This window comes from Bombus pyrosoma, linkage group LG11, assembly GCF_014825855.1.
Source record: "Bombus pyrosoma isolate SC7728 linkage group LG11, ASM1482585v1, whole genome shotgun sequence".
Taxonomy (NCBI): domain Eukaryota; kingdom Metazoa; phylum Arthropoda; class Insecta; order Hymenoptera; family Apidae; genus Bombus; species Bombus pyrosoma.
This window is the reverse complement of record NC_057780.1, coordinates 14,959,339-14,986,947: the sequence shown is the minus strand read 5'-3', so window position 1 is coordinate 14,986,947 and position 27,609 is coordinate 14,959,339. Positions and strand designations below refer to the sequence as shown.

Sequence of the window (27,609 nt, the reverse complement as noted above, 5' to 3'; positions counted from 1 at the left end):
CCCGCCAAACAGCGGTGGTCATTCTTACTAATCATATTATCAAGATTACAAATCAGCTTGTTATTGTTATTTTATATTAATAAACAACGTTTCGATAAAAAATTTAACAGAATGAACAAAAGCGAAGGATGAGTGTGATTAATTTGGTATCTTTAAGTAAGGTCGAGTTAATGTCAGAGATAAGCTTGTTAGTTCAAGCTACTCGCTGAGGTAAACAAGTTAGTTTTCTCTGAGTCGACTAGGAATATGGCAGGCTTCACGCGAAGCTTTTTATTTTTATCGAGATGCTGTCGATTTTCTTGTACAACTCCTTCGAGACGTATCCTTTCTTTATTTTATGCAAGTACAATTACGCCAGTGACAGTGAGGGAAAATAATTATCTACAATTTTTTCTTCAATGGAAACGTTCTATTCTTTATCACGTATATCGTTTGTGTTGTTTACTGTTATTATTCTTAATAAACGATTCAACTTATCAGAGATTTCAGTGTCGTTTGCAGTCAAAGGAAAGCGTAAGTCTTCTTTTTTATTATTTTGCCATTTTCACTTTGTTTTTACTTTTATTCGTGTCTCGTCGATCGCCTTTGCAGTCTGGAAATTTCGTAGTTAGTTACCAGGTGGCAGCACGCGTCGAAAATAGAGATATCATATTGTCCGACGGAAATATGTACATATACATTTGAATACGGAAAAAAATATCTACTAAACATAAGAAAATACATTATTCTTTATCTATTCTGAAAATAGAAACAATAACTCGCATTCATATTCTAACAAGAAGCTCACAATAAAAAAAGAACATCTTTTAATTCATAAACTAGAATCTTCAATAAAATGTAGAATATCTTTTATTGATTAAGTCATCAAAAAACACCTATGCTACATTGCAAAATACATTATGCAAAATATTCGATCAAAATTTCGAAAATTCGTTGCAGACAGGTCTGAAGACAGTGTCGAAGAAAATGTAAAAACGTAAAACATTTTTCTGTCAAAGTTGCTGCTCATTAAAACTTCATCAAAAATTCAAATTTTGTCGGACATATTTGATACGATATTCCACGTATATAAAACTTTAAGAAATCCAAAACATTGTTTATCCAAATGGGATAAAATGTTAGATTTGTAAATAAAAGAGTTAATGCTCTTAATCTATCGACAAATTTACTATCTTATATAATAATTTGAAATTGTAAATGATTCAAGCGATTAATTTTCATTACTATTTCCTATTTCATAAAACGGAACAGCCACTTTCAATTGGCAAGATCCATTCGATCTCGAATCTCAGCTCACGCAGGATGAGATTCTGGTGAGAGATCAGTTTCGATCTTATTGCCGTGAAAAACTATTGCCTCGTGTACTCGAGGCAAATCGCAAGGAAATCTTTCACAAAGAGATCATAAGGGAAATGGGTGAATTGGGCGCACTGGGCTGTACTATGAAAGGGTACGGCGCTGCTGGCGTTTCCTCCGTAGCCTATGGTCTCTTAGCAAGGGAAGTCGAGGCTGTGGATAGCGGATATAGATCTGCTCTGTCGGTACAATCTTCTTTAGTTGCTGGCGCTATTTATGAGCATGGGGATGAGGCGCAGAAGCAACGGTTTTTGCCAAAATTGGGTACGTTTGAGATTAAGGAATAAAAAAATTAGGATTAAGTATGAAAATGAGCGATGTGAATGATGAAAACTGCTGCTTTGTGGATTTTGAATGGAAACAATGTCTCATAGGAATAATGATGGATGCCGCTGAGAATGCGAGGATGTTAAAAATCTTTCGTTTCTTGATTGTCTATGTTAAGCGACTCTTTGTAGAATCGTTTCTATGATCGAGAAGAGTATCTATGATTATTGAAGTACCGTAAACGGAAGTGTCTTTTCCAATGAAATAGCCGAGTTTGCTGATTACTTTCAGTGTCTGGTGAATTCATCGGTTGTTTCGGGTTAACCGAGCCCAATCATGGTAGCGATCCAGGCTCCATGGAGACCAAGGCAACGTATGATTCCGATAGGAAGGTCTATAAACTCAGTGGAAGTAAAACATGGTCAGTCTTGGTCAATTGTTCGCAGAATAATCTAGAACTGAATTTCCATATGTTTTCAGTTGCTTTTCAAAAACAAAGTTAATAAATTTTATTGCGATACAAGGGAGGTGCTGTTTGCCAGAAAACCAACTTCCAAACTTTTAGAAGTATTCTTCTTAATTAATTTCATTAAATTTAGGATCACAAACTCTCCGATCGCCGATATACTAATCATCTGGGCCAAATGCGAAGATGGTGTCATTAGGGGGTTCATCGTCGAGAGGAAGGGCAACGACAAGGGCCGACTGTCCACTCCAAAAATCGAAGGCAAATTCTCGTTAAGAGCCTCCGTCACTGGTATGATCCTGATGGACAACCTGGAGGTGCCTGCAGAGAATCTACTTCCAAATGCCCAGGGTCTCAAAGTAGGTCTGACAGAAGAAGATATCAGTAAAGAAGAATTTACACTTTCATAATACATATGCATCGCTAGTGATACACAAATGAACATACCACAATGAATATGAAAGATAAAATAGAGAACCTACAGTATAAATTACTGTGTCAATGATTGAATTTATCTCGGTAGTTTTCGAAATATCGACTGAATCAGTTTGGATTGAGTCATTAAGTTTAATTCTTATATAGAAGAATGTAAAGTGCTAGAAACGAGAAAAATATGTTAAGCTCGTCAAGCAAAGGTAGAGGCTATCTCTATTTTGATATTATATAGGGTAAAAAGAAATCGACTTAAGACGTAGACATCACTTATGAAGAAATATTCATATAGGGACCGTTCGTTTGTCTGAACAATGCTCGATACGGAATCGGGTGGGGAGCTTTGGGTGCTGCTGAAACCTGCTTGAACACCGTCAGATCGTATACTCTGGAAAGGAAGCAATTTAACAGGCCGCTAGCTGCCAACCAATTAGTGCAAAAAAAACTGGCCGACATGATGTGCGACATTGCGTTCAGTCTTCAGGCTTGCCTGAGGGTGGGCAGGTTGAAGGACGAGGGCAAGTAAGGGCTGTGTGATAATTTTTCATCAAATAGGGTGCAAGTTCTGAACGTCAATTGGTAGAGTGCGGATCAGGTCGCTGATACATAATTAATGAATAAATTATTAGTTCAGAAGAAAAGTGAAGAAGTCTGTCAACTAATTAGCGTTAGATCGCTTGACTATATTTTTATAAATATAATTATGTATGCTAGAGCGACACCGGAAATGATCTCTATGATAAAGAAGAATTCTGCTGCGAAGTCCCTGGAAATCGCGAGAGTTGCCAGAGAGATATTAGGTGGCAATGGAATATCGGACGAGTATCATGTTATTAGACATGTAATAAATTTAGAAAGCGTTATTACCTACGAAGGTATGTAAAGGAGAGAGGACTATTTGAAAGTAATATTTGTATAATATTACATCCTTTGACAAGGGATAAAAGACTATTGTTTAATACCGTTTGTCGCAGGTACGAACGATATCCATGCTTTGATACTTGGCAAAGCTATTACTGGTATACAAGCCTTCTCTGCGTGAACAGTGAATCCAGAACAGTGAATCCAGAACAGTGAATCAACCAAAAAAATGTTCATTCATTATATAATTACACTCTTTTTACACAAATTACATATTTAATGTTTTAATAACAATTTTTTTAAATAAAATTTGCTAAAAGAACAAGGACAAAAAGGATTATTAAAAGAAGAGAAAGAAAATTAAACGAAACAGAGGACGATTGAGTTAGTAAGAAGAACTTAAAAGATCGAAGATGATTCGAATTGTTTTAGTGAAGTTTGGTTTTAGGTTTCTCTTAATTTTTATTTCGACGCTATCGAATTGCACATTATTCATCCTCCTCGTTCTTCTGTTCGATAGTCAAAAGGGAGCGTAAAACAACAAACGAGCTTCACCTAAAGATCGGTTGTTCAACAAGGGCGTGCCACAACACAAGCGACTCCGATTAATCATAAATAAATTAAGTTTAATTGCTAAGTAATAAAACGTTAATTACATATGTCAATGATAATTAATTTAAGTACAACACACGTCTCGTGCAAAAGTGTAAAGAAGTTTCTTTTTCGTGCTACACTCAATTACCATTTTTTTTATTTTTTTTTTTGTATTTTTTATCTTTATCTTGTTTGTTTTGGTTTATTTGGTTTGGTTTGGATTGGTTTGACTCTCGCCTCGATATATGGTTTTTTTTACCTCTTTCCTCCATTTTTTCCCATCCTTCTATGTCTGTGTATGCGTGTACTTATGTCCCTGTATCACTGTGTGTACGGTACTTTTCTCTTTTTCTCTTTAAATGGTTCTCGACTACAATAAGCTCTTGGTAAAACTTAGTAACATCGTAGTTTACAGTAGTTTACAATCGCCCTCCGACCCGCCAGAACTTGTGTGTCTCTATTACATAGTTACACGATTTCGCATGCTGCAATCGAATTTCCCGCTCGATCGTTCGATCTCCATTCCCCCTCCCCCCTCTTTCGCGTTGTCTGCTATTTCTTTCGTCTATCTTTCCTATATTTAATCAATAGCAAATGAAAAGATCGAACTTTTCGTAAGTTTGTTTAACAATTACGGTAGCATCGATTCCATTGGATTCTCGATCTCTGGATCGGTCGATCGACGAGCGGTTGCTAACAAACTGGTCACTTACAAGAAAAAACTAGCCTCTCGTCGATCTCCCCGACGGATCGGTCCACTCGATACTACGGGAAACTTCGATTCCATCATTTACAAATTACCTCTTTCTCTCTCTCTCTCCCTCTCTTTCTCTCTCTTACACACACACATACACACTCTCTCTCTCTCTCTCTCCCTCTTTGTCTCTCTCATTTATTCACACATTCGTTTCCGTTATTTCGAAAATTTGTTTGCAAAATCAACGACACACCGCTGTTCTCGATTAGGTTCATGAACCACGCTCTGCGTATGTCTCACTCTCGCATTCACTCTCCATTCATCCCGTATTCGTGTATTCGTGTATACGTGTGTCTGTGTGTCATTCACTAATGAATACATAAGTGTAAACAATAAATAATGTTTTTTTTTCATCTTTACTCGCGTAAAATCTACGATCCTTTGGTATGTTCACGCGGCGATCGAAATCGATCCGCGGTCATCGATTCAGCCGGTCGTCCTTTCGTCAGCAAGAAAAAAGGAAAGGACGCCGCTAAAGCGAGGGATCGAGGTCGATAACCCCTCGATCCCCTCGTTCCAGCTACTTTCTACACACCTTTCGTCTCTTCCGTTTCTCCTTTTCCTTATCTTTCCACTTTCCCATCGATCATTTCTCTAATCGTGCAGCTCCACGTCTGGTCGCCACTCTCTTCCCTCCTCGACCAACGTTCCGCGACCGTACGTAGCGATACGTTTTCTCACAGCGCAGCGCATTTTCGCGTTTAAAAACTCTAAAAAGGAGCCTCGCCCCGTGAAAATCCCCTCCTCCGTCGCGTCATTCTTCCCTCATCTTTCTCTTTTCCTTCTGCCCTTTCAAACTTTCCCTTTCAATTTTCCACTGAAAAAGAGAATACGTTCGTTCTACGATTTCGAAGATATTCCCTGCTTCTCGAATTCTCGAATCAAACCCCCGTCCCCCTCCCTAACCTGGATACCGACACGATGAACCCTCGTATTATAATAAATATAATAATGTATACTTGCTTTTGCACTTGTAATTTACATTATTTCATCTCTGATTAACTAATCGATACCTTATTGTCGTACGAACCGTTCACCTGTTCTCTTTATCCCATTCATACCTTCTTTCCTAGACTTCTTTTTTTCTTCGCTTTTACTGATGGTTATGTGTCTTATCCCCGACCATTCGCTCAGAATTCTCAGCTCCAATCAACAGATAAATAGTTCATGAACGGCTTTGAAACGCGGCCACAGGTCCTCGGACTTCATCCCTAGATTTTACGTTTCTGCTCTCCGGTTTGCTCGCTACTCATACTATAATTGGCTCATGGAGATTAGAGATAAGATGTCGCGATGATTAATACGATCGACTAATTGTTAATATTACTCTGAATTGATATTCCTTTAACGTGATCAGGAGATTTCTTTTTCTTAGATTTTGTCGATATTTATAGTATAGCGTCGTTTATGATAATTAAATAGTACGTCAATTGACATCGTTCTAATCTGCAGGATATGTATTATATGAAGACTGAAATGATTATGAAATTAATTGAAGTAGATTATATGTTCGTTAATTCCATAACGATAAAGTATTATAGTTTGAATTTTTGTAAAATAATCGATCGGTAATAAATTATGTTATACATAAAGTAATATCTAAATAACAATAAATAATAATACATAAATAAAGTCATGCAAAACAGTGTTAAACAGATTTCAAAAAAAAAAAAAAACAATAAACACAAGCGAACGTAACGAAAAAAATTATTCTAGAAAAAAAGGGAGTCTCGTTCGATGGAGCGAATACTAGTCGAGTAAAGAGCAAAAACCAGCCCCCTCCCTGAACCATTCGTCATCTTGACGCGTACTATATAATAATATAATATATTACTTAACATTTGTCCAACGTCAATCCCCAAAACAATTCCACCCCTGTCCAAGGACTAACTTTTTACGGCTACGCTCGTTCTATTCTTTCACCCTCCTCCATCTTCCTCCAACTTCCCTCCCTCCTCCTCTTTCTTTCCCCTTTCGTCCTTTCTTTTCTATCGATTTAAAACTCGCGCGCCCGACTTGCGTCGTTGCAATATAAAAAAACGCGTATACACACACGGACCCGAAATAGATTCTCTTAGTCTCTACGGTTGTCATTTTCTTTTTCTTATTCCCTTCTTTATCGTTATTATTATTTCTGCCTTTTAATATATATATTTATATATTTATATATTTATATTTATATATAATATGTTCATTCGCCTACGTCTCGAGCTTTATGCGCGCCGCCTCCCGTTCCGTTTCATCGCTCCCTAAACCTTTCGTTCGTTCGAAGGGTTGCTAATGCTCGTCGAAGTAATTCTTCCCCCTATAATCCGCGTTATAGTCATTCAGCGATCTCGTTTGGTTTTCTCTCTTCTTTTACAGTTTGCGGTGTTTACATGTAATTCCACCATTTTTTTTTTTTTTTTATTTTCTTTCTTGCCACTCGTTTCCGCCGTCGATCGTCGATTCAAGACGAGGTATTACGCACCGCGAACGCGTTACATAAATAGATCATTGATTTACAGACATTTATCTTCGTCTCATGCTCGTATTGTTTCTCACCCCCTTTTGTGTTCTTTCTCCGTGTGTCGTTCCGCGGCCCGCTCTTGTCGCGACTTAATGCGTACGACAATCGTCGATCGATCGAAACCGTGGGATCGATCGACGATCGAGCCCCCTTGATTGCTAGGGTTTTTTTCTCTGTATTAAATTATACATCCCTCCCCGAAGCCCAACCCCGCCCCACCCCGATCCTAACTAACCCCGGCTGCCTGAAAATGGCATTTATATATATATATATTTTTATATATATATAATATATCATTCATTTATATTTATATTTATATTCATATTTATATTTATATATTTATATATATTTATATTCTTATGTATAGTATATATATAATTATATACTATATTCTTGCTTTACGTTTAGCGGGTTCTGTATTTTTTTTTTTTATTAACTTGTTGTTCTTCATTTTATTTCGCGCCTATGTAACCTTAGCGTTTGTGTGTCCCCCATCGATATCCCATTTTCCTACGATAACCCACCCCTTCACTAGCCCACTCTCTATTCTTGAATTTTCCCGTTGTTTTTAGTCGTTTTCTGATTTAAACGCGACGTATTTTCTTTTCTTCCTTCTCTTTCTTAACGACACGTCGGCTCTCTTCGTTCGGAAAGTCGAATAGTTTCTCTTTCTAAGTTAATTGAAACCTCTCTCTCTCATCCCTCTCAGTCTCATTCTCATTCTCACTCTTTCCCTTTCCCTTTCACACACATCTTGTTCAACAAATAATGCGTTTACAATACATTTATATTAATAATCAATTATATCTGTCTCTCGTTACAGTGATAAAAATCGCAATAGTAATAATAGGAATGAAAGTAATATAAATAATTGTAATAATTATGATAATAGTAATAGCAATAATAACGACAGTGACGAAGATGATTGTGGTAATGCCAATGATGATTCTCGTGATAATAATAATAATAATAGTAATAATGTTCATCGTTCGCAATCGCGAGCACAATTAATTAATAATCGCAATTAAACTCGTATTTACAGATTTATCGTACAGACAGTTGCCTTATCACCTTCTTTCATCCCCTTCCCGTGATCCCCATCCGTATCCCTAAAATTTTCCTACATGTATCACCCCCGAGTGAGCCACAACAATCTTACAATTCCGATTTCCTCTCCTCCGCTTCCGGTTACTTTCCTCATCGCCTCCATTTCCAAGTTCTCGAACTACGCGAATGTTCTTTTTTTTCAACGATGCGACACCATTTCTTTACAATTCTGGTTTTATACTGGATTTTACGACACTTTAAGATCGATATTGGTAGCTGTTTCTTTGTGAGGTATTCTTTGTGAATTCGTGCCTAGAAAGTTGATTCCTAATCTCCTGTAATCCTTTGATCTCTGGTTTCTTTCCAAAGATGGTTGTTCTTTATGTTCACTATTAAATCGACTATTGCTGGTGTGAAATGAAATTTTCAGAATTTGCCATTTCTTAGAATTCCTGCTCTTACATTTTCCTTATTTTTAATACATATTAACAGTTGTAACAGTTGTTACAAATGTGCCTCTGTTTTCGTTCATCTAATCAAGTCCATAATTTCAATTTCGTAAAACCTCATCATTTACATAATTTCTGTCTCATCCTTAGCATTTATAAATAGTATCTTATTGTCTACTGTACGAGTTGAATCAATATTTTTCGTAATTCAGGATTCTTAGCATCGAACCAAGTCTCTCGAACGACATTTCCAGTTCTGCTCACATTCAACAATATCTAATCACGTTTCATTTCATAAATTTTGACGCATCGTTCGCGCGAATACCTTCTCTTTCAACATTCTTCTACCTCAAGAATTTCGATCGCGGTGTCGTGGTCACGTCCGACAAATCGTGGCGGACGAGGAAACTTCCATGAGAATTCGACGCTCCTATCCACTGTAACCTTCGCAATCATCCTGGTCTTTCAACGCCTGATGATGCGCACACGCTACCAAAGACAATAGCACTTGATCGAAACCCGAAGAATCAAACGTTTCTCCACGTGTATCACGATTTCGCGCAACATTCTTCAGAGTTGGTTTGTGAAACAGCGACGCTCCCCTTATAGTTAATTAAACCGTTATTACAATAATATATGTTTACTTTGTACTATATATGATCTTATAATCGACGGCCGCGACGCACGCTTCCGTTTCTTCTTATTTTATCTGTGTTATTTTTTCTTTTTTTGGTACGATTAGTTTTCTAGAACTCTCGCCTTTCCGTCGTACGCGGTGACTCATTAACGATCAACCCTATTTCCAGATCCCTATAGCATTCTATCATTCGCTTTTCCTCGTTTCGTTGCATGCTGGCCAGGGTCGAAGCTTTCTCTATGGAAACGGTAAAGAAATTGAACGTCGATCACGAGGAACCGAAAGAACGTGGGGCAAAATGTCGCTTTTTTCTAATTTCGCTACAATTCGCACGCTGTTAATCAAGAAATAGTTGTATAGACTAGTACAGAATCGTTTATTACGCGGTGGAATCTTTGCAGACGAATCGTTGCACACTCGATTTAATTAGAGTACTAAATATATTACCCTTTTCCTTTCCAACCCTTAAATATCATTAGATAAATTTTCATACAATTTCCCACTGCCTCGAGGATTTTAAAAATCTCGCGAAGCAAAAAGGATGCAACGTTTCTTGCAATGGATCCCTACAAAATCACATGGCGAAATCACACGCAGTTAACCAAACCTCCATCAAACGCAAAATAAGAGGAATGGCTGGCGTGCAATCGGAAAACGCGAAAACTAGCCTCTTCCGCCCTGGAACTTGGTTCCTCTTCATTCCTCTTCCATCACCGCCTTTCTGAATCGCGAAAGTCTCTCTCGCTCTTTCCCACTCACTACTATGTACAATAGCACAGCACAATTGCAGTACAGTATCTAGTGCGGTACGCAAAGTTTCTCTCTCTCTCTCTCTCTCTCTTTCTCTCTATTTTTCAATTTCTCTCTCATTCTCTCTTTCTCTCTCTCTCTCTTACTCGTTTATCTCTTGTCTTCGTAGTTCACTCTATTTCACACACGCACGCGCGCGCGCGCGCGCCACATTCATCCGCATCCCTGCAATTTCGCATGTCGTCGAATATCGAGACCGCTAGTTCTCATGAACGATCAGCTCCCGTGTCCCGTCTACTCCTCTTCTTCGCCGATTCGCACAAAACAGCGTCCACTCTGATATACAATGTTCATTTAACGTACGTAGAATATATCACTTGGCACGTGCACCCTCGACACGATGCCACATTTGTTTTTCTCCTTTTTTTTTTTTATCTCGCATTAAATTAGTTTCGGTGTCTCAGTGTTATAGTGTTTATATATGTATGTGTGTAGGTGTGGATTAATGTGAGCGTGTATTAAGAAACGAAGCTGTTCTTTCGCGTCCTTTTTTTTTTTTTGTTTTGGTAAATTTCATGGGTTCGATGTGTATTCCTTTAGCGACCAACGAGGACACGACGAGTCCTGATTCACCCTTTTTGATCATCGATCCTTCGCATGATTCTCTCTCTCCCTTTCTATTCAATTCTACATTTCTCCGTTTTTCTAAGAATTTTCGAACACTATTCGAGGTTACGGACGTCGCTGTTTCGTGAATAAAAATATTTAGGAATCTTTGAGAAAGAAGGTTTGGTTATACGGAGCTTTATTTCTTGTCGGTGAGGAGATCGAAAAGAATAGCTTCTCTATCATTGCGAGGATGGTTTAAAACAGCGACGTACAACGTTGTGAGAGTCTTCCTAGATCATTAGAAAGGTTCTTTCTTCTTCTTTTTAAATATAAATTATAGACTGTTTCTGAACATATTCTCCGAAATCCTTTGCGATTTCTTTTGTCTCGTATGAAACATGCCACGGGGAATTACCTGCACCCTGCGGTTCTTCGAAATGATCAAACAAATGCTAACACGATCTGTGTGAGGTATTTCTTAATCCATAAGGGATTAACGCGTTCAACCCTCAGTGGAAAAACAACGAGTATCTAAATACGCTAAGGTAGGAATAAACTTCACAAGGGTATGAGGAGTTGAACGCGCCAGAATTCAGCTCTGATTCTCGAGGAAGGCTGACAACCTCGAACACGTGTTCTTCGGGAGAACTTGAGGCTCACTTCTTGCAATTTTGACTAGATAAAAGAATTGGCCGATCCGTCGAGGACCACGCCAACACGCGTGGGACTAGAAAATGCTCTGAATCGAGATATCTTACTCTAATATGGCAAATTATGGCACCAAGTTCCCGGAGAATCAGATTCTCGAACAAAAATCAAATCGTTCGAGCGAAACGAATAGGGAGAGAACGTTCTCGCCATTAAAGATCGATAATCCATACGATTTCTTTCGACGCGACTCCACGATGCTCGATTTCACACCCTGGAACGTGGTTTTCTGCAATAATTTCTTCCTCTTTTCTTTTCCTTCTTCCCTTTCTTGAATGTACAATCAGAGTTTCGTGGATCAACGATAGAATTTTGAAAAATTAATCGAGTTGCAAACGGTGTTTCGAACATTGAGGGAAATATGCGTCATTTCGCGGGACGTAGCGAGGTTGAACTGCAATATTCACGAACAAGGCTGCCACCCGTTTCTGTCGTTAAAAAATTATCACAGTGACCGTGCTTCCCGGAGCTTGGCTATAAGATAATGACGCCAGTGTGCACGATTCCTCAGCAGCTCTCAAACCTGCTTGCCTTTTTCCCCCCTCTTTTCTTAAAATGCTTGAAAATATTGCGCCCTGCTCGACAGCAGATTATGAAACTTCGAACACATTAAACGCGATCGATTATCGCGAACCGATTCGATCGAATAATTATCCTCACGAAAACTCCGTGTTCCACGTTCCTTACGATATTCATCGTTTCTGAAATTTCTCGAACCTAAATATTTCACTATTATACGTATTCTGTTTAACCCATTGAAGACCAACGTGGTGTTAACGCAAATATTTGCAAATTTGTTTTTCGATAGATCAATTTTTATGTTATTAAATTCTGTTTTCTTTTTTTTTTTTTAATTATGGTTGTGAAAGGGAATTTTCAAAACGTTTGATCCATACTTTCTTCGTTATTATGTCTTCTACTTACATTCTGTAATTTTGTGGATTTTGAAGAGATTGAGATATTTATGACTTCATAATAAAATTGCTACGTTTGAATGACGGATATTGATTTTATGTCTCTGGTTCGTATGATGTGCTTTTGTAACGTTTTTATTATATTTCCTGTATGTCAATAAAAAAATATACGAATTACTTTACGTACGTTTTTCAATAATGTCAGGAAATTTTCCTGCTTCATCCTCACTACTTAGTCCTCAATGAGTCAAACGATCGATCGCTTACTACAAATTGAATCGATCGAATAATTATTCTCAGAAAAACCCTACATTCTATGTTCCTTGCTTTTCGCTCGATCTACAACCTCTCTCAGACTTAGATATTCCACAGTTCTACGCACATTGTGTCTGACAAGATTCTGCGATGTAAATACTTTTCCATTCTACGCGTTCGAGAATTCGTCGAATTCTTCGAACGTAATCATGTGTGTATTTAGCTAGGTTGCGCGGCACAAAGGGCCGCCTTCCGAAAATTCATCTAATCGGGCCTACGGTCCCCGCTACGTCGTCGAAACGAATCTTCTAGCAGGCGAGCGGCCCGAACAATTCGGAGATTGTTGAAAACTGACGTTCCAGGTCAGTCGAGCGTCTCGAGTGATATCGCGAACGTCGCGTCGCGTTAAGAGATCGCCGCCCTTACGAGAAGGACAGATCTTCCTCGGGCGACTCGTCCTGGTACTCCTCGTGGTCGGACGTATGTCACAAAACGTCGCCTGGTTCCCGTTGCACGATACCTATCGTCGGTGATAGCTGTCCCTCCTCAACTGCGACGGTCTTCGGGTCCTCGTCCTTCCATTTGTCCATGGAGCGGCGTCGAGCGTTCATGAAGAAGTTCCCGACCGTCGTCGGCTCCAGGCCCAGTTGTCTAGCGATTGTCACCTGCATCTCTTTCGACGGCCTCTTGGTCTCCTGAAATGCGTCGGTATTCGTGAGCAGATAGTTTGACATGAAATATGTATTTTGTTAATTTTATTATTATTCAACCGGAAACGTTTAAGAAGATACGGGTTTCTACGAACGTATTAAAGAACTAACAAAGAGAAACGTGGTCTAGATAGAGATTCGTTCCACCGGATAAATATTATACCCACTACTTCACTTTGCATACTTTACAGTAATTACATTTTGAGTTATTAAAATATTTCACTGCACAATAAAAACAAATGATATACACGCTAGTAGTATAATTAATGTAAAGTGTATTTACGAGCAGATGTTTTGGATGGTTCTGAAAAACTGATGGTTCGTCACTGCCCCTCACGTTTACAGTAACAAAAACCCATTGTACCATTCGCTACTAACCCCGGTAATTGATGCGATTTAAAATAATTAAAAATGGACGAATATTGTGATAAAATAACAATTATTACTGCATGTTTATTTACCACAACCACGTGACATATAGAGTTCAATAAATTATAGATGTAAATAAATAAATAAATATATATATATATTTATATATTTCTCCTCTAATATAATTTATTCATTGGTGATCGAAAAGCTAACTTTCTTGAATATTCTCGATGTATGAATAAATGAACCGCGGGTCAAAAGATCATGCATCGTCGATATAATCTCAATCGACTTACGAACGATACGATTGGCTTACTAAATTAAAGAATCTATTTTGACTATTTCAGAGGAGTGTAAGTATTTTAAGGAATCAGCCAGATTTAAGAATTTGAACTGACCGATTAATGAATCAGACTCCAAAGTACGTTATTTATGGAACAGTCTCCGGATCAATGAAAATTCGTTGCAGCTGCTGAGATTCGTCAATGATCTAAGAGTGACTTTCGGTCTCTAAAATTCTATAAATTTCTAGCAAACCCATAATAAAGCTAACTATTCTATAATAGCTTAGATAAACCGCTATCCAATCGTTTGAAGGAACCTAGTGCTAATTCAGACTTAACAATAATCGTTGAAGCAAAGATAGTTGCCGATAAAAGAACTCGCCGTCGCCGTTTCTCGAAGCTCGCTTCGAACTTGGAAAAAGCCGAATCTTATAAATAAATATCGATGGAAAAAGCTGGAGCACCCGTGCTACGTCCTCGACGAATCTTTCGCCGAAGAAACGCATCAAATAGGAACCTTTGTGCTCGAAGCACTCCCCTTTTTTCTTTGACTTCTTCCTCCGCTAAATTAATATTCATCCCTTTCCTTCTCTCGGCGCATCTCAACCTACAATTCTCCACTCTGAATTGAGAAGTCAAACGCTGTCTCCCAGTCTCCCAGCACTTATTTTTGTTCCGCAAAGCGGGCCACGATGCCGGAACCGGAAGAATCAAACAAGAAATCCGCGGCCCGATCACGGACTCGACGAATGGTAAACATTTCTGTACATGTGGTAAACGGGCTGGTACGCTTTCTTCCCATGCGACGTTTCTTACTCGACGTAGGTCGATCAATAACACGAACGGAGTACCGAGAGAGAGAGAGAGAGAGAGAGAGAGAGAGAGAAAAGGAGGGAGAGTATCGATTGCTCGAAGGAACAATTATTACAAACCGATGGCCCGATGCGCGTGCAGCAGAACGCAATAATTAACGCGTTATGTGCGAAGTGCAATCGTTTAGCCTGGTAAAACCGATCAAATTAGGATGCTCGATCCAACACGAATTACAAGCCTGCTCCCTCGTGTCGACTTAACCCTCTCCCCCTCTTCTTTAATGGCTATAGAAAGGAAATAGCGCGAGGGAAGCGAAGCGGGGACGATAATTTAATGAAGAAGGTTGATTCGTTTGATTGAGTCTCGCGTGCCAGGATTTTTGGGGACAGGATGCCTCGTTTTCGCCGAAGAGGGATTAATCGGGGTTAATCGTTTCGTGTGTTTATCCCACGAGGGTTTCGACATTCGTTTGGGGCCGGAGCAATAGAATTTAATAGCGTTGATTCCATTTTGAATGAAACGACGGAATCGACGATCCCATTTAAACTTATAAATATACTTATCTATTATACTATCATAATTATACTTAATACACGTGATCACAAAAACATGGTGATAAATTGAGGGAGGAAAATGTAGATTCCTAAAGGGGTGGCTAAAATTTTAGTGAAAAAGCGACTGAGCAAGGAATTACTTGCATTTACTTGGAAACAAGGTAGACGTTTAAGGAACTGTATTGATATCCTGTCTGGCTGTAATTCAGCGCGTGTAACGCAACGAAACGAAGGTCTGTCGCCTCTGTCTACAGTCTACGGGATAGCAGTTCGGTATAGAGAGAGGCGTATCAATTGTTGGAAATACGGGACACTATCGGCGCGAGGATCGTGATTATTCCTTGACAGCTACTGTGCGCGCCTGAGAAACCGTATGTGAGAGAGAAAGAGAGACGGGGGGGGGGTTGTATACGTGTCATGGGGTGAGGGGTGCACATTGGATCTCGAAAACGACGAAGAACCATGTCTAAAATTCTTTGCTGTTTATACTCCGACAAGCTAGCATCTCTTATGTAAGTACTGCGATATTAAAAAGCATGTTAAGTATTTCAATATATTTTTAACTCGAAACTTTGATCTCTCTGTATCTGCCTGCTAGAATATTTCTGATTGATTTTTTTGTTCTATTTCGTAATTGGAATTTCACTTATTTGTGCGAAGAACAGTTTTACTAAATTTAATTACAATAATTATGATTTTTAATTAATGAACCCCCTATTATTGAAGTTTCTATTAGTTTGCTAATTTTTAACATTTTTCAAGGTACATACAATTTAGGACTGTTTCCTAGCAAAATTTGTATTCATCTAAGTAGATAAATGGCAACTTAGGCCTAATCTACGGAATGAAATAAGTAATTGTTAAGTGGTAAACTAAATATTTAATCGCAGAGTAAAAGAACTTTATACAGGGTCGGGGAGATTAATTAATGCGACGATCCTATTTCTCCAACTTCGAGCGGGTGAAAAGCTATTTTTGACAAGGAGTTAAAACAATATTTAATCTCGTTGAAATTAGTTTCAGCAAATGTAAGTACTAGTTTTGATAATATAAAAGTGATTGACAACATTTCAAAGTTTAAATTCGAGAAAATTTTAAGATAATAAGGGTTGATCGTTTTCATTTGGGAGCTTTTATCGATAGCAGATCGAACATGCGTCCCTGATAGCTTTGTTAGACGAATTGAGGGGATCAAGAAAGTTTAAGAATCGTATAATCGAGCGGAAAATAGAAGCGGAATGCGAGAAAGATCGAGCAGAAGCGTTAACTGGGCTAAGGTCAATTCGCCAACTATTTGGCATACTTCCAAAGAGCCCGGCCGAACCAGCGCTTTTCCCTTTTCCAACGGAACATCTACATTATTTTCATAGTTGTCCCGCGATCGTATCTCAAACTGCGCCTTGTTCAAACTGACCCCGAAATTAGCTTAAGCTTCACCCGTGGCAGGTTCGAATTTAAGGGTGATAGAACGAAATCTTGTTGAAAACTTTATATAGTACAACCAAATTTCTCTTATACGATTCAACTAATATTATTATTTATATCATACATGTCTCACTATGAAAAAGCATGAAACAATAGGTTCTTCCTCAGTAATTATCGATAAAGAAGGAAAAGTTTTCTAAAGACGTAAAAGCGTTAAACCCTGAGGGATTTAATTTAAATTAAATACAAAGTTCGATGAAATTTGAGTTTCGCAAAGCATGGAAGCCAAATCGAAAATTAAGTTAAGTAATTTAAAGCTTGATCAAATAAAACGTAGATTAGGATTATAGTAGTGTAGAAACCGTAATCAAACCCTGATTAACTCTCATGTAAACCTCGTTTGATTAAAATCCAGACTTAACCCGAACACCGAACTGAATCCAACCAAGCAATACCCGGATCAAAAACGAATCGAGGCGACTTAATCGAGTATAGAATGGATCAGACTCGAGTCTGACTTTATATTTTACTAAAAAGTCAAAGTAGCTTAATTCCGAAAAGGAGCTAAACTCTCCGCATGAATTTCTTACACGTTCATTGAACACCTTCGTTCTTCCTTTCTGATTAATTCAAACGCTAACTTGGTAGCAGTTGTGTGCCTTTCGAGGATTGTAGAATATTAGACCGCGGAGTCGAATGGCCGCGATATCGACGGTTCGACGAGCAAGGTATCGAGTGAGCAGCCGCGAACGCGAATTCCACGACGTCATCGACGACTTCTTTCTTCGCCTTTTCTAATAACGACGGGTATTTATGTATCTTTATGGCGAACATTTGGCGTAGTTCCCTATTAATTCATGACGTTATCAATCTTAATTAGCGAGCATATTAATCTGTTGTAATTTTTGAAAGTTTATCTTTAATATAATCTTTTGGTAATATTTCGCTATACTTGGCTACGATTATTATGAAAAATAATGTCACATTTTAGTTCGACTTATCTGCGATTCTGACGTTAGTAGAAATTTTCTTAGAAATAAGCAAGTCTCCGAGTACATGTAAAATGTCAACAGCAAAATGTATGTCACATCGTTCAAAAGAAAATTCACACTTTTATTCGAGTTACGTTTCTTTGCGAGCATCAGTAGGAGCATAAATTTACATAAACATCCGTAATTCATCTATAATATTCTGTAGGATTCCCTTTACTACGAGCGATATCCTTCGTTGGAAATCACTCGATTCCCTTTTTCTCTCCGTCGAAGCGTTCTCAGCGCGCATGCATTAATAAAGGGAGGCTGATTTCTCGCGTGCACGCGGAGAAAAACGTAGGGACAGCGTGACGACGCGGAGGACGAGGGTGCTGGGTTAGTTTCAGCCCTGTCGCGCGTAAAGCCGCCTCTATCGATCCATGTTGAATAATTTCGCGGCCGATTCCTTGGTCACACGCGTCGATCGCCACCATGATCGCAACCACACGCTCGAAAACCAGAATAGATATCGTCCATGCAACCCACGCATTTTTAACAATGCTTATTTTTTTTCTTTTTTATTTCGTTTCTTTCCATCTTTTATTTTGCCGTAATTATAGCGGCTCGCGAAAGTATCTAAGCACACGTAGAAACCTTTTATGAATACATTGTGTACGTTGTATGAAACATTTTCAAATTTGATTATCATACTTGGCTATCGTGGTTACATTAGCACAGTTTAAAATCCAAAATCTAAAAATGTATATAGAAGATGCAGACGTATATTTTGTAAGACACTACGGTATACGGTATGAGTAGGTATCTTAATAAATTGTCTAAAAATAAAACATAGAACAATTTACGATAAACTATGGGAAGAAACCGAGTAAGTAAAAGATCTTTATATTCATTCAGAAAAATCGTTTTTGCTGAACAGAACTTTGCTCCGAGATTTTTCTGCGATATCGTATCTCAAAAATAAAAATATATTTGTTTATTTTTCGATCTCTTCGCAAAAAAAAAAAAAAAAACATTTCGAAGTTAAAATACCGTGACATCAAGTTCGATGCAGGAGAACGAATTGTACCTCGAGCAACAGAAAATACATTTATTGAAACGTATGAAATAAAGATTGTTAGGAGTGCTGAGTGATAACTCTCGACGCACTTATCCATCGCAAACATTTATCATTTTTGCGCTTGTATCGAGAGCATCGGGTAAAGGCACACTGAACGCATACATAACACGAGCGCATCGGCCGTGTCGATTGTTTTCGCCTGGCGCATATGTGAGTTCATCGGCTATGCGGATAACTTACACTGAACGCATATATGGGTTCGTCGTCTGCAAAGGGTTAATAGTAACTAAAATACTCGCACTGGTATCACGGTCTCATTCACATCACCATAGACTATCCGCATTCCACAAAGTACAAATAGAACCAATTAAAATATTGAAAAATATAAAGGGAAAAAAATACATGAATTTGATCACAATGCAATTTTTGAAATTGAAAAAATATCCGAGTTTCAGTTACGTTTATAAAAATATAATTTAGGTATCTCAAATACGATGTAAGTAGTGATCACAGTGATACAGGTGAAATATCAAAGAACTGAATCGAGTTGCCGGACGAGTATTAAATCGGCTTAAAAAGATTCGAAGGGCCAAAATGGCCACGACTCGGCGATGCCCTACGTGCGCTGTTATTATGGTGCACCAATAGAATGCGGGATACACGTGGTGTCTATCCAGATAATTTACTGACGGCGTAGTAATTTTGTTAAGTGAGGATTTGTTGAGAGCGTTTCCATTAACGCATGCAAAACTCGGCCGGTCGTGAGCGTTTATACGAGGGGTACTCTGTTATCAGTATATACACCCTATGGAAGTAGATTTTCATCATTTGAAATCGGATTTATAAATTTTTAAAAAGATTTTTGAATTGATTCCGTCGTTCTTCGTTATTCGTTTTATTTAATTATTTCAGTTTAATTCGCTCGTTCAAATTTAATTATTTCATGACAATTATATCATTTTATACAATTCCTAAGACATGGGTTGCTTAACGTTTAATGTAACTTCGCGAATGACCTTTTCTTAAATCTGTTATAGAATAAGAAAATATTTGGATATACTCAGTACTACCTTAGATATACCTATGTAATCTAATAGTTACCTAACATATTATTACGCTAATAGATAAATTAGAAACGGAAAGGTGAAATAATAAAAAGAACTAGATAGTGGTAGGGCAAAGGACGCTCTTAGGAACAAGGACTGAATTCGCCATAGTGTCTTTGAGCATCCATTCGCCTGGGACAATCGAGAACGGGGTGGAGGTATCGATCAAAACGCAAGTTAAGTTATACAAGACTTACTTTAAAAATAGCCTGTAGAGTACGGCGCTGAAGGTCTGTGAAAACCAGGCGCGGTTTCTTGGGGGCGGGCTGTTCTCCCTGGTTCGCCATCTCGTCTTTCCTCTTGCATGCTAAAATTCAAACGATCCTTTAGTCGATCTATCCCTTGAAGGATCATTACAAAAAATTGCTAACCGATTTTACCCGTGTAAGAGAACAATGATAACGAAAAATAAAATAAAACGAACGATAAAACGAATTAGCTTGAAATCCCTTTTGAAAATTTGGATTCACGCGCCTTCGAAATAATATTAATTTTTTGTAGAAACCTAATGTTATCGGTTAAGATGGAAATTAAGATGGAAAAATTCGATGAATGTGGTGAAAATAAAATCAAAGTTTCTACAAAGACACTACCAGAGAAGTAATAGTGCCACAGTTACATTACCGCGAAAACACACGAACTAATTGGTAATTAGTGGATGAAAAGAAAGCCGCGCGAATGAGATGGAGAACGCGGCGAATCGATTGTGTGCCCAGTTCCAGCTATCCCCTTTCCATACGTAACCATTATGAAACACCTCAAGATTTTCTCTTTTGAGGCGAACTAGTATTGAAAGAGGAAGAAGGAACGGAAGAAATGAAAGAAGAAAAAGGATGGACACGAGTATGAAGATTTTTTCTTCCGTTCAAGTAGACACGGTTCGCGAGCACACAGTGACGTGCGTCTAATTGACGATCGGCTCAATTAAGACGATGGAAGAAACGGAAGGGAAACGATTTTCAACGTAATTTGATCGTACTTACCTGCGCGTTGTGGAATCTGTGCAGCTGAAAGCAGAAAAAAGAGACGAATGTGAATCAATGGTGAACTCGTTTAGTTTGACGACCCGACTTTTTATTTTTTTTTTTTGTTCTTTGTCTTTTTTGTTTGTTTTTCTACTACCGGGTCGTCGATTATAAATGTCGTTGTCAAGTGTGTATAATGTTTCATTCCTGTTCTGTTTTATCTCTGTTATGTGTGTTTCTTACATACATATATCTTCTTGTTTCTATAATACTTATTCTTTACGTATAATCTTTTTTTAGCAATCATTATTCATATCTTTTATTTGGAACGCTAGCTTGCCGTTCACGAGCAAAATTACTCTTTTTGCAAAGTACGTTCTCGCAGCCAAACAAAAAAAGTAATCTCGACTTGTTATATGTATACATAAATACATACGGAATGTTGTATATATATATATTACATTAACATTGAGAAAAGATTGTCAAGGGCATAGAAGTAAAAACACGTACAACAAGTCAGTGGAGAGAAAAAAAGGGGTTTAGGGATTCGCTTGCATAACACGAATATCTCAAACTGATAGTACTACAGCTGATAAACATCTCACTAAAGGGTTCCAAAAGGGCACAAGGGCGAGGGGGCGGACACATATAATCTATATATACATATAAATATATTGTATATGTATATATATATATATAATTTTGTGTGTACATGTGAGACGATGCAAGAGTGTCAAGAGAGATGCATTTTCCTTGGAAAAGCGAGTTTTCAGTGTCCGTGTAGTACGTTTCGTGTCTCGAGTGAGTGATATGTATGCCTTGTTTCGAATCTGAGTGGTATTATGTCTCGTCGAGCACACGTTTTCCTCGTTCTTCTCCTTTTTCCCTCCCTTTTTTTTTTTGTTCCGTTCTTTTTTACTTTTTTCTCGTTGGCTCGCGTCCAACCAACGAGAGAGAGCTGATTTAGACCCGGCAAAATTTGCACCGACTCTTCCGCGGATTTAGATCCGAGAGCCCAAAAGACTGCAGAAGAGTTTTGGAACATCGCGCGCGTTCTATTAAATATGTTCATAGTCACGGTATTTCGATTAAGAAATCGGCGATTTAGTAAATTTCTCGATCATCCGTCATTCGTAATTAATCGATTAATTGATAGTTTTACAGATGAGCGAGACTTATTAATTAAAAAGTAACCGATTTCCGGGCTTTCTAATTAGAGATCGTACGACTTGGGAATTTTCTAAGCAGGAAATTCGCCAGTTTCCCCATCTCCGTACTAATTCATAAGAGCAGGAAGTTATTCACGTTTCAAGAATCCAATGATTCCGAGCAGTACCTAAATTTGTTCGTCGTCGTTGGAAACCTACGAATATCATAAATACGTTCGAATAGATAGATATATAACGAGTCGGATGCATAAATGGTGAATTAAGGCTACTGTAAATCGGTTCGCATGAAAACGCTTTCCCATCGCGAGTTTCGTCCGAGCTCTTGTAAAACGATCGAGCCGCGGCTTAGAGCGATTTTAACGCACAGTCCCTCGATCGACAGGTTCTCTGAAATAATAACGATCGCGATATTAGCTCGAAATTGTCGCGTAATCACTGCCGGCTCTTTGTGACGCTCGCAACGTTATGGCGCATAATTGCGAACGAGAATAGGGGACGAGAAAGGAAAAAAAGAGTGCCAGAGACAGAGAGAGAGAAAGAGGGAAAGAAAAATAAAGGGAGACAGAGAACGAAGAGGGAAGAAGGAACAGAATGGGAAAAATAACGTTTACACGCGTACATGGTTTTCCCGCGTACGAATTCCGATCGAGCAGCCGATATTAGATTAAATAACTCGTCAATTTTCTCTTTGTCCAGCTTCGATCTATACCTAGAAACTTGGAAATCGTTGAAATTTCCCGATAATAGGCCACCTTTTCGGCAGGTAGAAGCAAATCGGTTGGACAACCGAAAAAGATCTCGTCCATCCCGAACGGAATTTAACCCTGCAAATTAGCGTCTTGAACCGTTGTACTCGTAAAATCAAGAATCAGCTGGCGATTTTAGAGAATTATACTCGATGCCTGGCGATTATAGATCTTTCTCCTAATCTGGATAATAAACGGGTATCGTAAATTTTTCTCCGAAATTAGCAAGGATATTCTATCTATCGTTAGTCCAAGTGTCGATCATGCAAGATCATTTATTAACCCGTTGACATATTATCATTTTCACGTTAAATGTTGTTCACGTTAAATTGCAGCAATTTTTTCAAGTGTCCGGTTCTCGTTTAGGGTTTCATTATTTGCTAAGTGCAAAAGTTTAGGAAGAATGGCAATCGATAATACCCTTAAATTAATAAGAAACAGGCACAATGCTTTAGCTCGTCTGACTGCGCATGTCAGTGGATTAAAAACGGATACCTTTCCAAAGGAACATCCTAATAGCCGAAACAAAACGAAAAATTGGTCGAAGAGCTGATTCGTTGGATAGAATACTCTGGATCGCGTCGATTTCTCGATCGCTAAACCTGCCAATGACAAGCCCGCCCCGAAAAACATTTAATACGTCCGCTCCACTCTGTCCAACTAAAAAACTCAACGAATAACATCGATCTATGGGCAGTAGCCTTCGGTTCCGATTAATCTGCCATCCGAAGGAACTATCTTAAAATCCAACCTCTCGAATTGAAAGATCGCGGTTGAACGTGGTTTTCCCGATTGAAATTTCTTCGTGGAAGAGCCTTCCGTCCCACGAACGATCCGTGAAAATGAAGTGGCAGCGACTGGTGTACGAGAGGATGGCGAAAACATCGTAGACGAGGGTGGAAAGGCAATCATGTGCCATTAGCAACCACCCGATAACGAGTGAAAGGAGACTGGCGAAAAAAATGCCACTAGGAACAGGAAAAACTGACTGGGGAGTGTGGCGGATTGCTCGCAAGGATGGACAGCCGGACAGAGACGAAAAATTGACGCGTTCGTTATTACCACGGTAGAAGCAGGGAAAAGGCATGATCGTTGCGACAATCGACTCGCGGACACGGCTACCTGCCGGCACCGTTTGATTTTTCACCCTGTCACCCCTTCCTTGCCTCTCTATGTCATCTGACATAGGGGATAGGGAGTTTGTTCTTTTTCCAAAGGTAATTGGAATTCTTCGGGAGGATAAATCGAGTTCCGAGAGAGTATCAGAATGATCGGTTAGGTGGATCATCAATAGGAAGGATAAGAAGTTTCGCCGCGACTAAAGAAATGGAGTTAACGGCTTTGTAAGTCGAAGTTTCGTAAATCGATCTTGCTTCGATGTAACAAAATCGAAATATAAAATTGATATAGATGGCATGATAAACTCGACACCTTCTTCGTAAATCTAAATCTTCCATCGACTAACAAAACTAACAGAAAATCAACGATGTAACGTGAAGTGGAAAATATACGAACTCTCGTTTCTGTCCTCTGGGTACTAAAAATCTATTCTTACCACGAATGGTAATATCAATGGGAAAGGACAAACCGATGACAGTTAGATTCGGACGAGGGGTTCAGTCGGGCCATGCGGGCAGGGAGGGTATGTTAAAATTGTCAGGCGGAAGAACGATCGCGTTGTCAGGTTTGTATCCATCGTTGCGAGAGCAGAACTCGAAATGGATGCAAGCAAGAACCGGATGTCACGAGCGGATCGATCGAAGGATTCCAGAAACGGCTAAGTGGGCCAAATCCAGTCGGGCGCACGGCGCGATAAAGCATTAACGAGAGCTCTTTCTCGCTCTCGCTCTCTCTCTCTCTCTCTCCCTCTCCCTCTCTGTCTTTCTCTTTCATATTCTGTATCATACTGCTCTTTTTCCATCTCCCTCTTCTAAAGTGCAGAAAATCTCTGACGTGGTCGGGTGCCGCGAACTTTTCGGAAAATAATCCATGGCTGACACTTTGTGCGCCGAGTGAAAAGCCGGCCAGCCACTTTGACGAGCGTCCCGAAGAGGATCAGGTCGCGCGGAAAAATTTGATCGGCTCGCCTGGCCGATCTAGCGTGTATTGAGATGTTCGAACCGACCCCGTGGCCGCTCTGTGCCGCGCCGGAAAACAACCGGATAATGGAACATTTAGTCGGGCATCGTGAATTTTTAAAGGGAAGGCAAACGATCGTGAGGATAGAAATAAATTTCCAAGCGTGAATTTCTTCGTGGAAGAAAACGGATACGATATTGTTACTTTTTCCGAAATTCGAGAGCACTAGATTTTCAAACATCATCGGAAACTGTAGAGTGAAATCACGTGGGAGGAGAATGAAGTCTACTCGATTGCTGAATCACAGACTCAGCACACCCCAAAATGGAGTAAGACTACGAGAGATCATAAAGCACGGATCTCCATTAAAGCGACCGCGAGTCGGAATCGAATTCACGTACGATCTGCTCGTAACCGATGGCCAGGACCAATCAAAAGGAAGTTTGTCAGAGACACGAGCAAGGCACGTAGACGTCTTCTTCATATAGGTAGAGACGGGCCGGCCCGTATTCCATCGCAGCCGCCACCCCCTTTCCCGAATAACTCAAGAATGATTGCGTTTCGAGCGAGGAGCCCGCTGGCGTCACGTGGCACCAATAGCTTCTGCTATATAATAAAATAATACACGCAGAGAAGGCGGCCGCGCATTTACATGGCCCACGTGATCCCGATACTCTCTGTCTCTGGTCTCCGACCTTTCTTCCACCCCATTCCATCGATACACCGGGTGTGTCGCCGAGACCACTTCCACAATGGGGATTCGTCGACTGGTTGTTCGTCTCGAACACTTTTCTGAATCCTTTCTCTTTAATTTCTTCGAACATCGTTGTCAAGAAGAAGCAGTGAACTTAGTTTCCAATGGACTTAAGGTAAAACACGTATCTCATCGGAATATGGAAAATGAACTCTTTCTTAATCTCCTACTTCTTCTTCGCAGAGACAAAGTTAACTTATTTCTCATACGAACAGAAATTTGTTGGGTCACAGGTAGTTGGCGCTGAATTTAAGCTGGTTTCGAGGTAATGTTTTATATTTCATGGCGTCGCCGATACAGCGAAACTGGATCTTGCCGTTTTTAGGGAAATTTCCAAGCAAGCCGGAAATTGAATTCCGCTTCATTTCCGTTAATCCATCCGCCGCAATTGCACGTATTATCTTGATTTTGAAGTTTGTCTAACGCGATTGAACGCCGGACGCTTCGTCCCCTCTATTTTTAATGCAGTTACCGCTTGAACGAGCACTAACGCTCGGAGGGTTGCATGAAAACTTGAAAGAGAGTACCACCAAGGGCTTTTCTAGGAGGAATCGGAGAATTTACATTCGTTACAATACTCCTGGTTAATCGTATTGCTTTTCCCTATGGATTTTCTCATTGGCTCTTTTTATATCGCTCCTATTTATTCCTTTTACCATTTTCCTTTACTCCCTTCTTTTTTTCAACTCTTTTCATTGTTTACAATTTTATCTACTTTTTATGCTCTGTATCCCCTTTTTATTTTACTCTTTGTATCTATTTTTTCATCTTTTCTCCGCACTCTTTTTCCGTTTACAAAGGTGGTTTTTCTGCGTTCTATTTAATTTTTTTTTCTGTTTTCCCTTTTTTTTCATAATTAACCTTGTAATCCGCTATTTAATGCTTTTAATACACATATCTCTCACAATTTGACCGTAATTTTTAGCTTCTCCTCTGCTCCGCCTGCTACGATGCTCGTTTCACTTTCCAATTTTTTTCACCTTCTTCGTGTATCTTGATATTTTCCTGTTGTTCATATTTTTACACACACCCTGTAGAAGGGCGACTTCGTGCAAGAGAACTTGGTCTCCGTAGCGGGCCTCTCCCGTTTTTGCCTGATAGGCTCGCATTCCAATGGAGTCAGAACACCCACGCCGGTTTCCTTCCTTGGATTTTCTCGCTTCGCACGCAGATTTATGAAGGCAATTCGATTTTATCGCTTATTGCTTGAACTCGCCGATATTCGTGGTGTTCTGCGCCACCCCCAGAGGAACTCACCACCTTCCCTCTCTTCTTACACCAGCACGTACAGTTTCTTCCAAAGTTCCCCCTCTGCGATAAGAGAGTTCTCTGTCCACCAACATTGTTCTCGTTCCCAATGAATGACCAGCTTCCAGCGATGGTTAATTTTCATGGACTCTATCCACTTGTCTCTTGATCATCGCTGGCCATTTTTATAGATCCACGTGTAACTTTGAGAATGTTCACTTTTGCTCATTCGCGTGTAATTCAATACTTTTCTTTCGGTAGTCCAAACGATGTTGATAAATCACTTATGGTCGCTAGAATCGTAAGAAAGACCAAGGAAGCGATAATGAGCATTTTGTAAAATGAAAAATCGCCATTATCTTTCGTCGATCCAAACTCAATTTGGTCAGAGTCTACTTTTGTCCACTCGTGTCTACTCGTGCTGTCGTAATATCTTTTTTCATTAACTCAAGTAGTGTTTGTAGACTGACATCCCTATGATTACTATAATCATGGGTGAGTTGGAGGAACCCATTCGCGAATATTTCTGATGCGATTCACTTGCTACTTGTCTTCGATCCACAGCAATTTAATCAAATTTCACCTTTTTTTAATCTAATTTTTTTTCCTTACTATCTCAAGCAGCATCTACGAACCATCCTAGCTATTAGAAATATAGCGAATATCGAAGAACGATCTACAAATGTTTTTTGAAGTGAAAAATCAGCAATCACTCTTTGTTTCTTAA

At 39.2% G+C, this 27,609-nt stretch overlaps 2 protein-coding genes across 5 annotated transcripts in view; one reads left to right on the top strand and one right to left on the bottom strand.

Moving 5' to 3' along the window:
- The first annotated feature begins 86 nt into the window (after window positions 1-86).
- On the top strand, window positions 87-3,673 carry LOC122572450 (glutaryl-CoA dehydrogenase, mitochondrial). Its single transcript, XM_043737408.1, has 8 exons — window positions 87-319; window positions 481-513; window positions 1,252-1,620; window positions 1,915-2,044; window positions 2,223-2,448; window positions 2,814-3,043; window positions 3,236-3,396; window positions 3,496-3,673. Exons 1-8 carry the CDS (start codon window positions 247-249, stop codon window positions 3,561-3,563), a joined length of 1,290 nt encoding a protein of 429 aa, XP_043593343.1. The 5' UTR covers window positions 87-246; the 3' UTR covers window positions 3,564-3,673.
- A 314-nt stretch (window positions 3,674-3,987) lies between these two features.
- The window catches only part of LOC122572441 (one cut domain family member 2-like), an 84,918-nt gene continuing 61,296 nt past the window's right edge, over window positions 3,988-27,609 (bottom strand). For 2 of the 4 annotated variants that reach the window (XM_043737390.1, XM_043737391.1), the window contains 3 exons: window positions 20,905-20,928; window positions 20,119-20,228; window positions 3,988-13,306 (listed from right to left, as the gene is read on the bottom strand). In XM_043737390.1, coding sequence (XP_043593325.1) covers window positions 13,097-13,306; window positions 20,119-20,228; window positions 20,905-20,928 — 344 coding nt within the window. In that variant the 3' untranslated portion in view covers window positions 3,988-13,096. The remainder of the gene's footprint in view (window positions 13,307-20,118; window positions 20,229-20,904; window positions 20,929-27,609) is intronic. The other 2 variants (XM_043737392.1, XM_043737393.1) reach the window with 1 other exon arrangement.

Bases quoted from the DNA above. Each gene is read 5' to 3' on its own strand.
- LOC122572450 (XM_043737408.1), top strand. From the start codon at position 247: ATGGCAGGCTTCACGCGAAGCTTTTTATTTTTATCGAGATGCTGTCGA. The intron at 2,045-2,222 runs GTCAGTCTTGGT...CATTAAATTTAG, and splicing joins CTCAGTGGAAGTAAAACATG to GATCACAAACTCTCCGATCG. The intron at 2,449-2,813 runs GTAGGTCTGACA...ATATTCATATAG, and splicing joins CAAATGCCCAGGGTCTCAAA to GGACCGTTCGTTTGTCTGAA.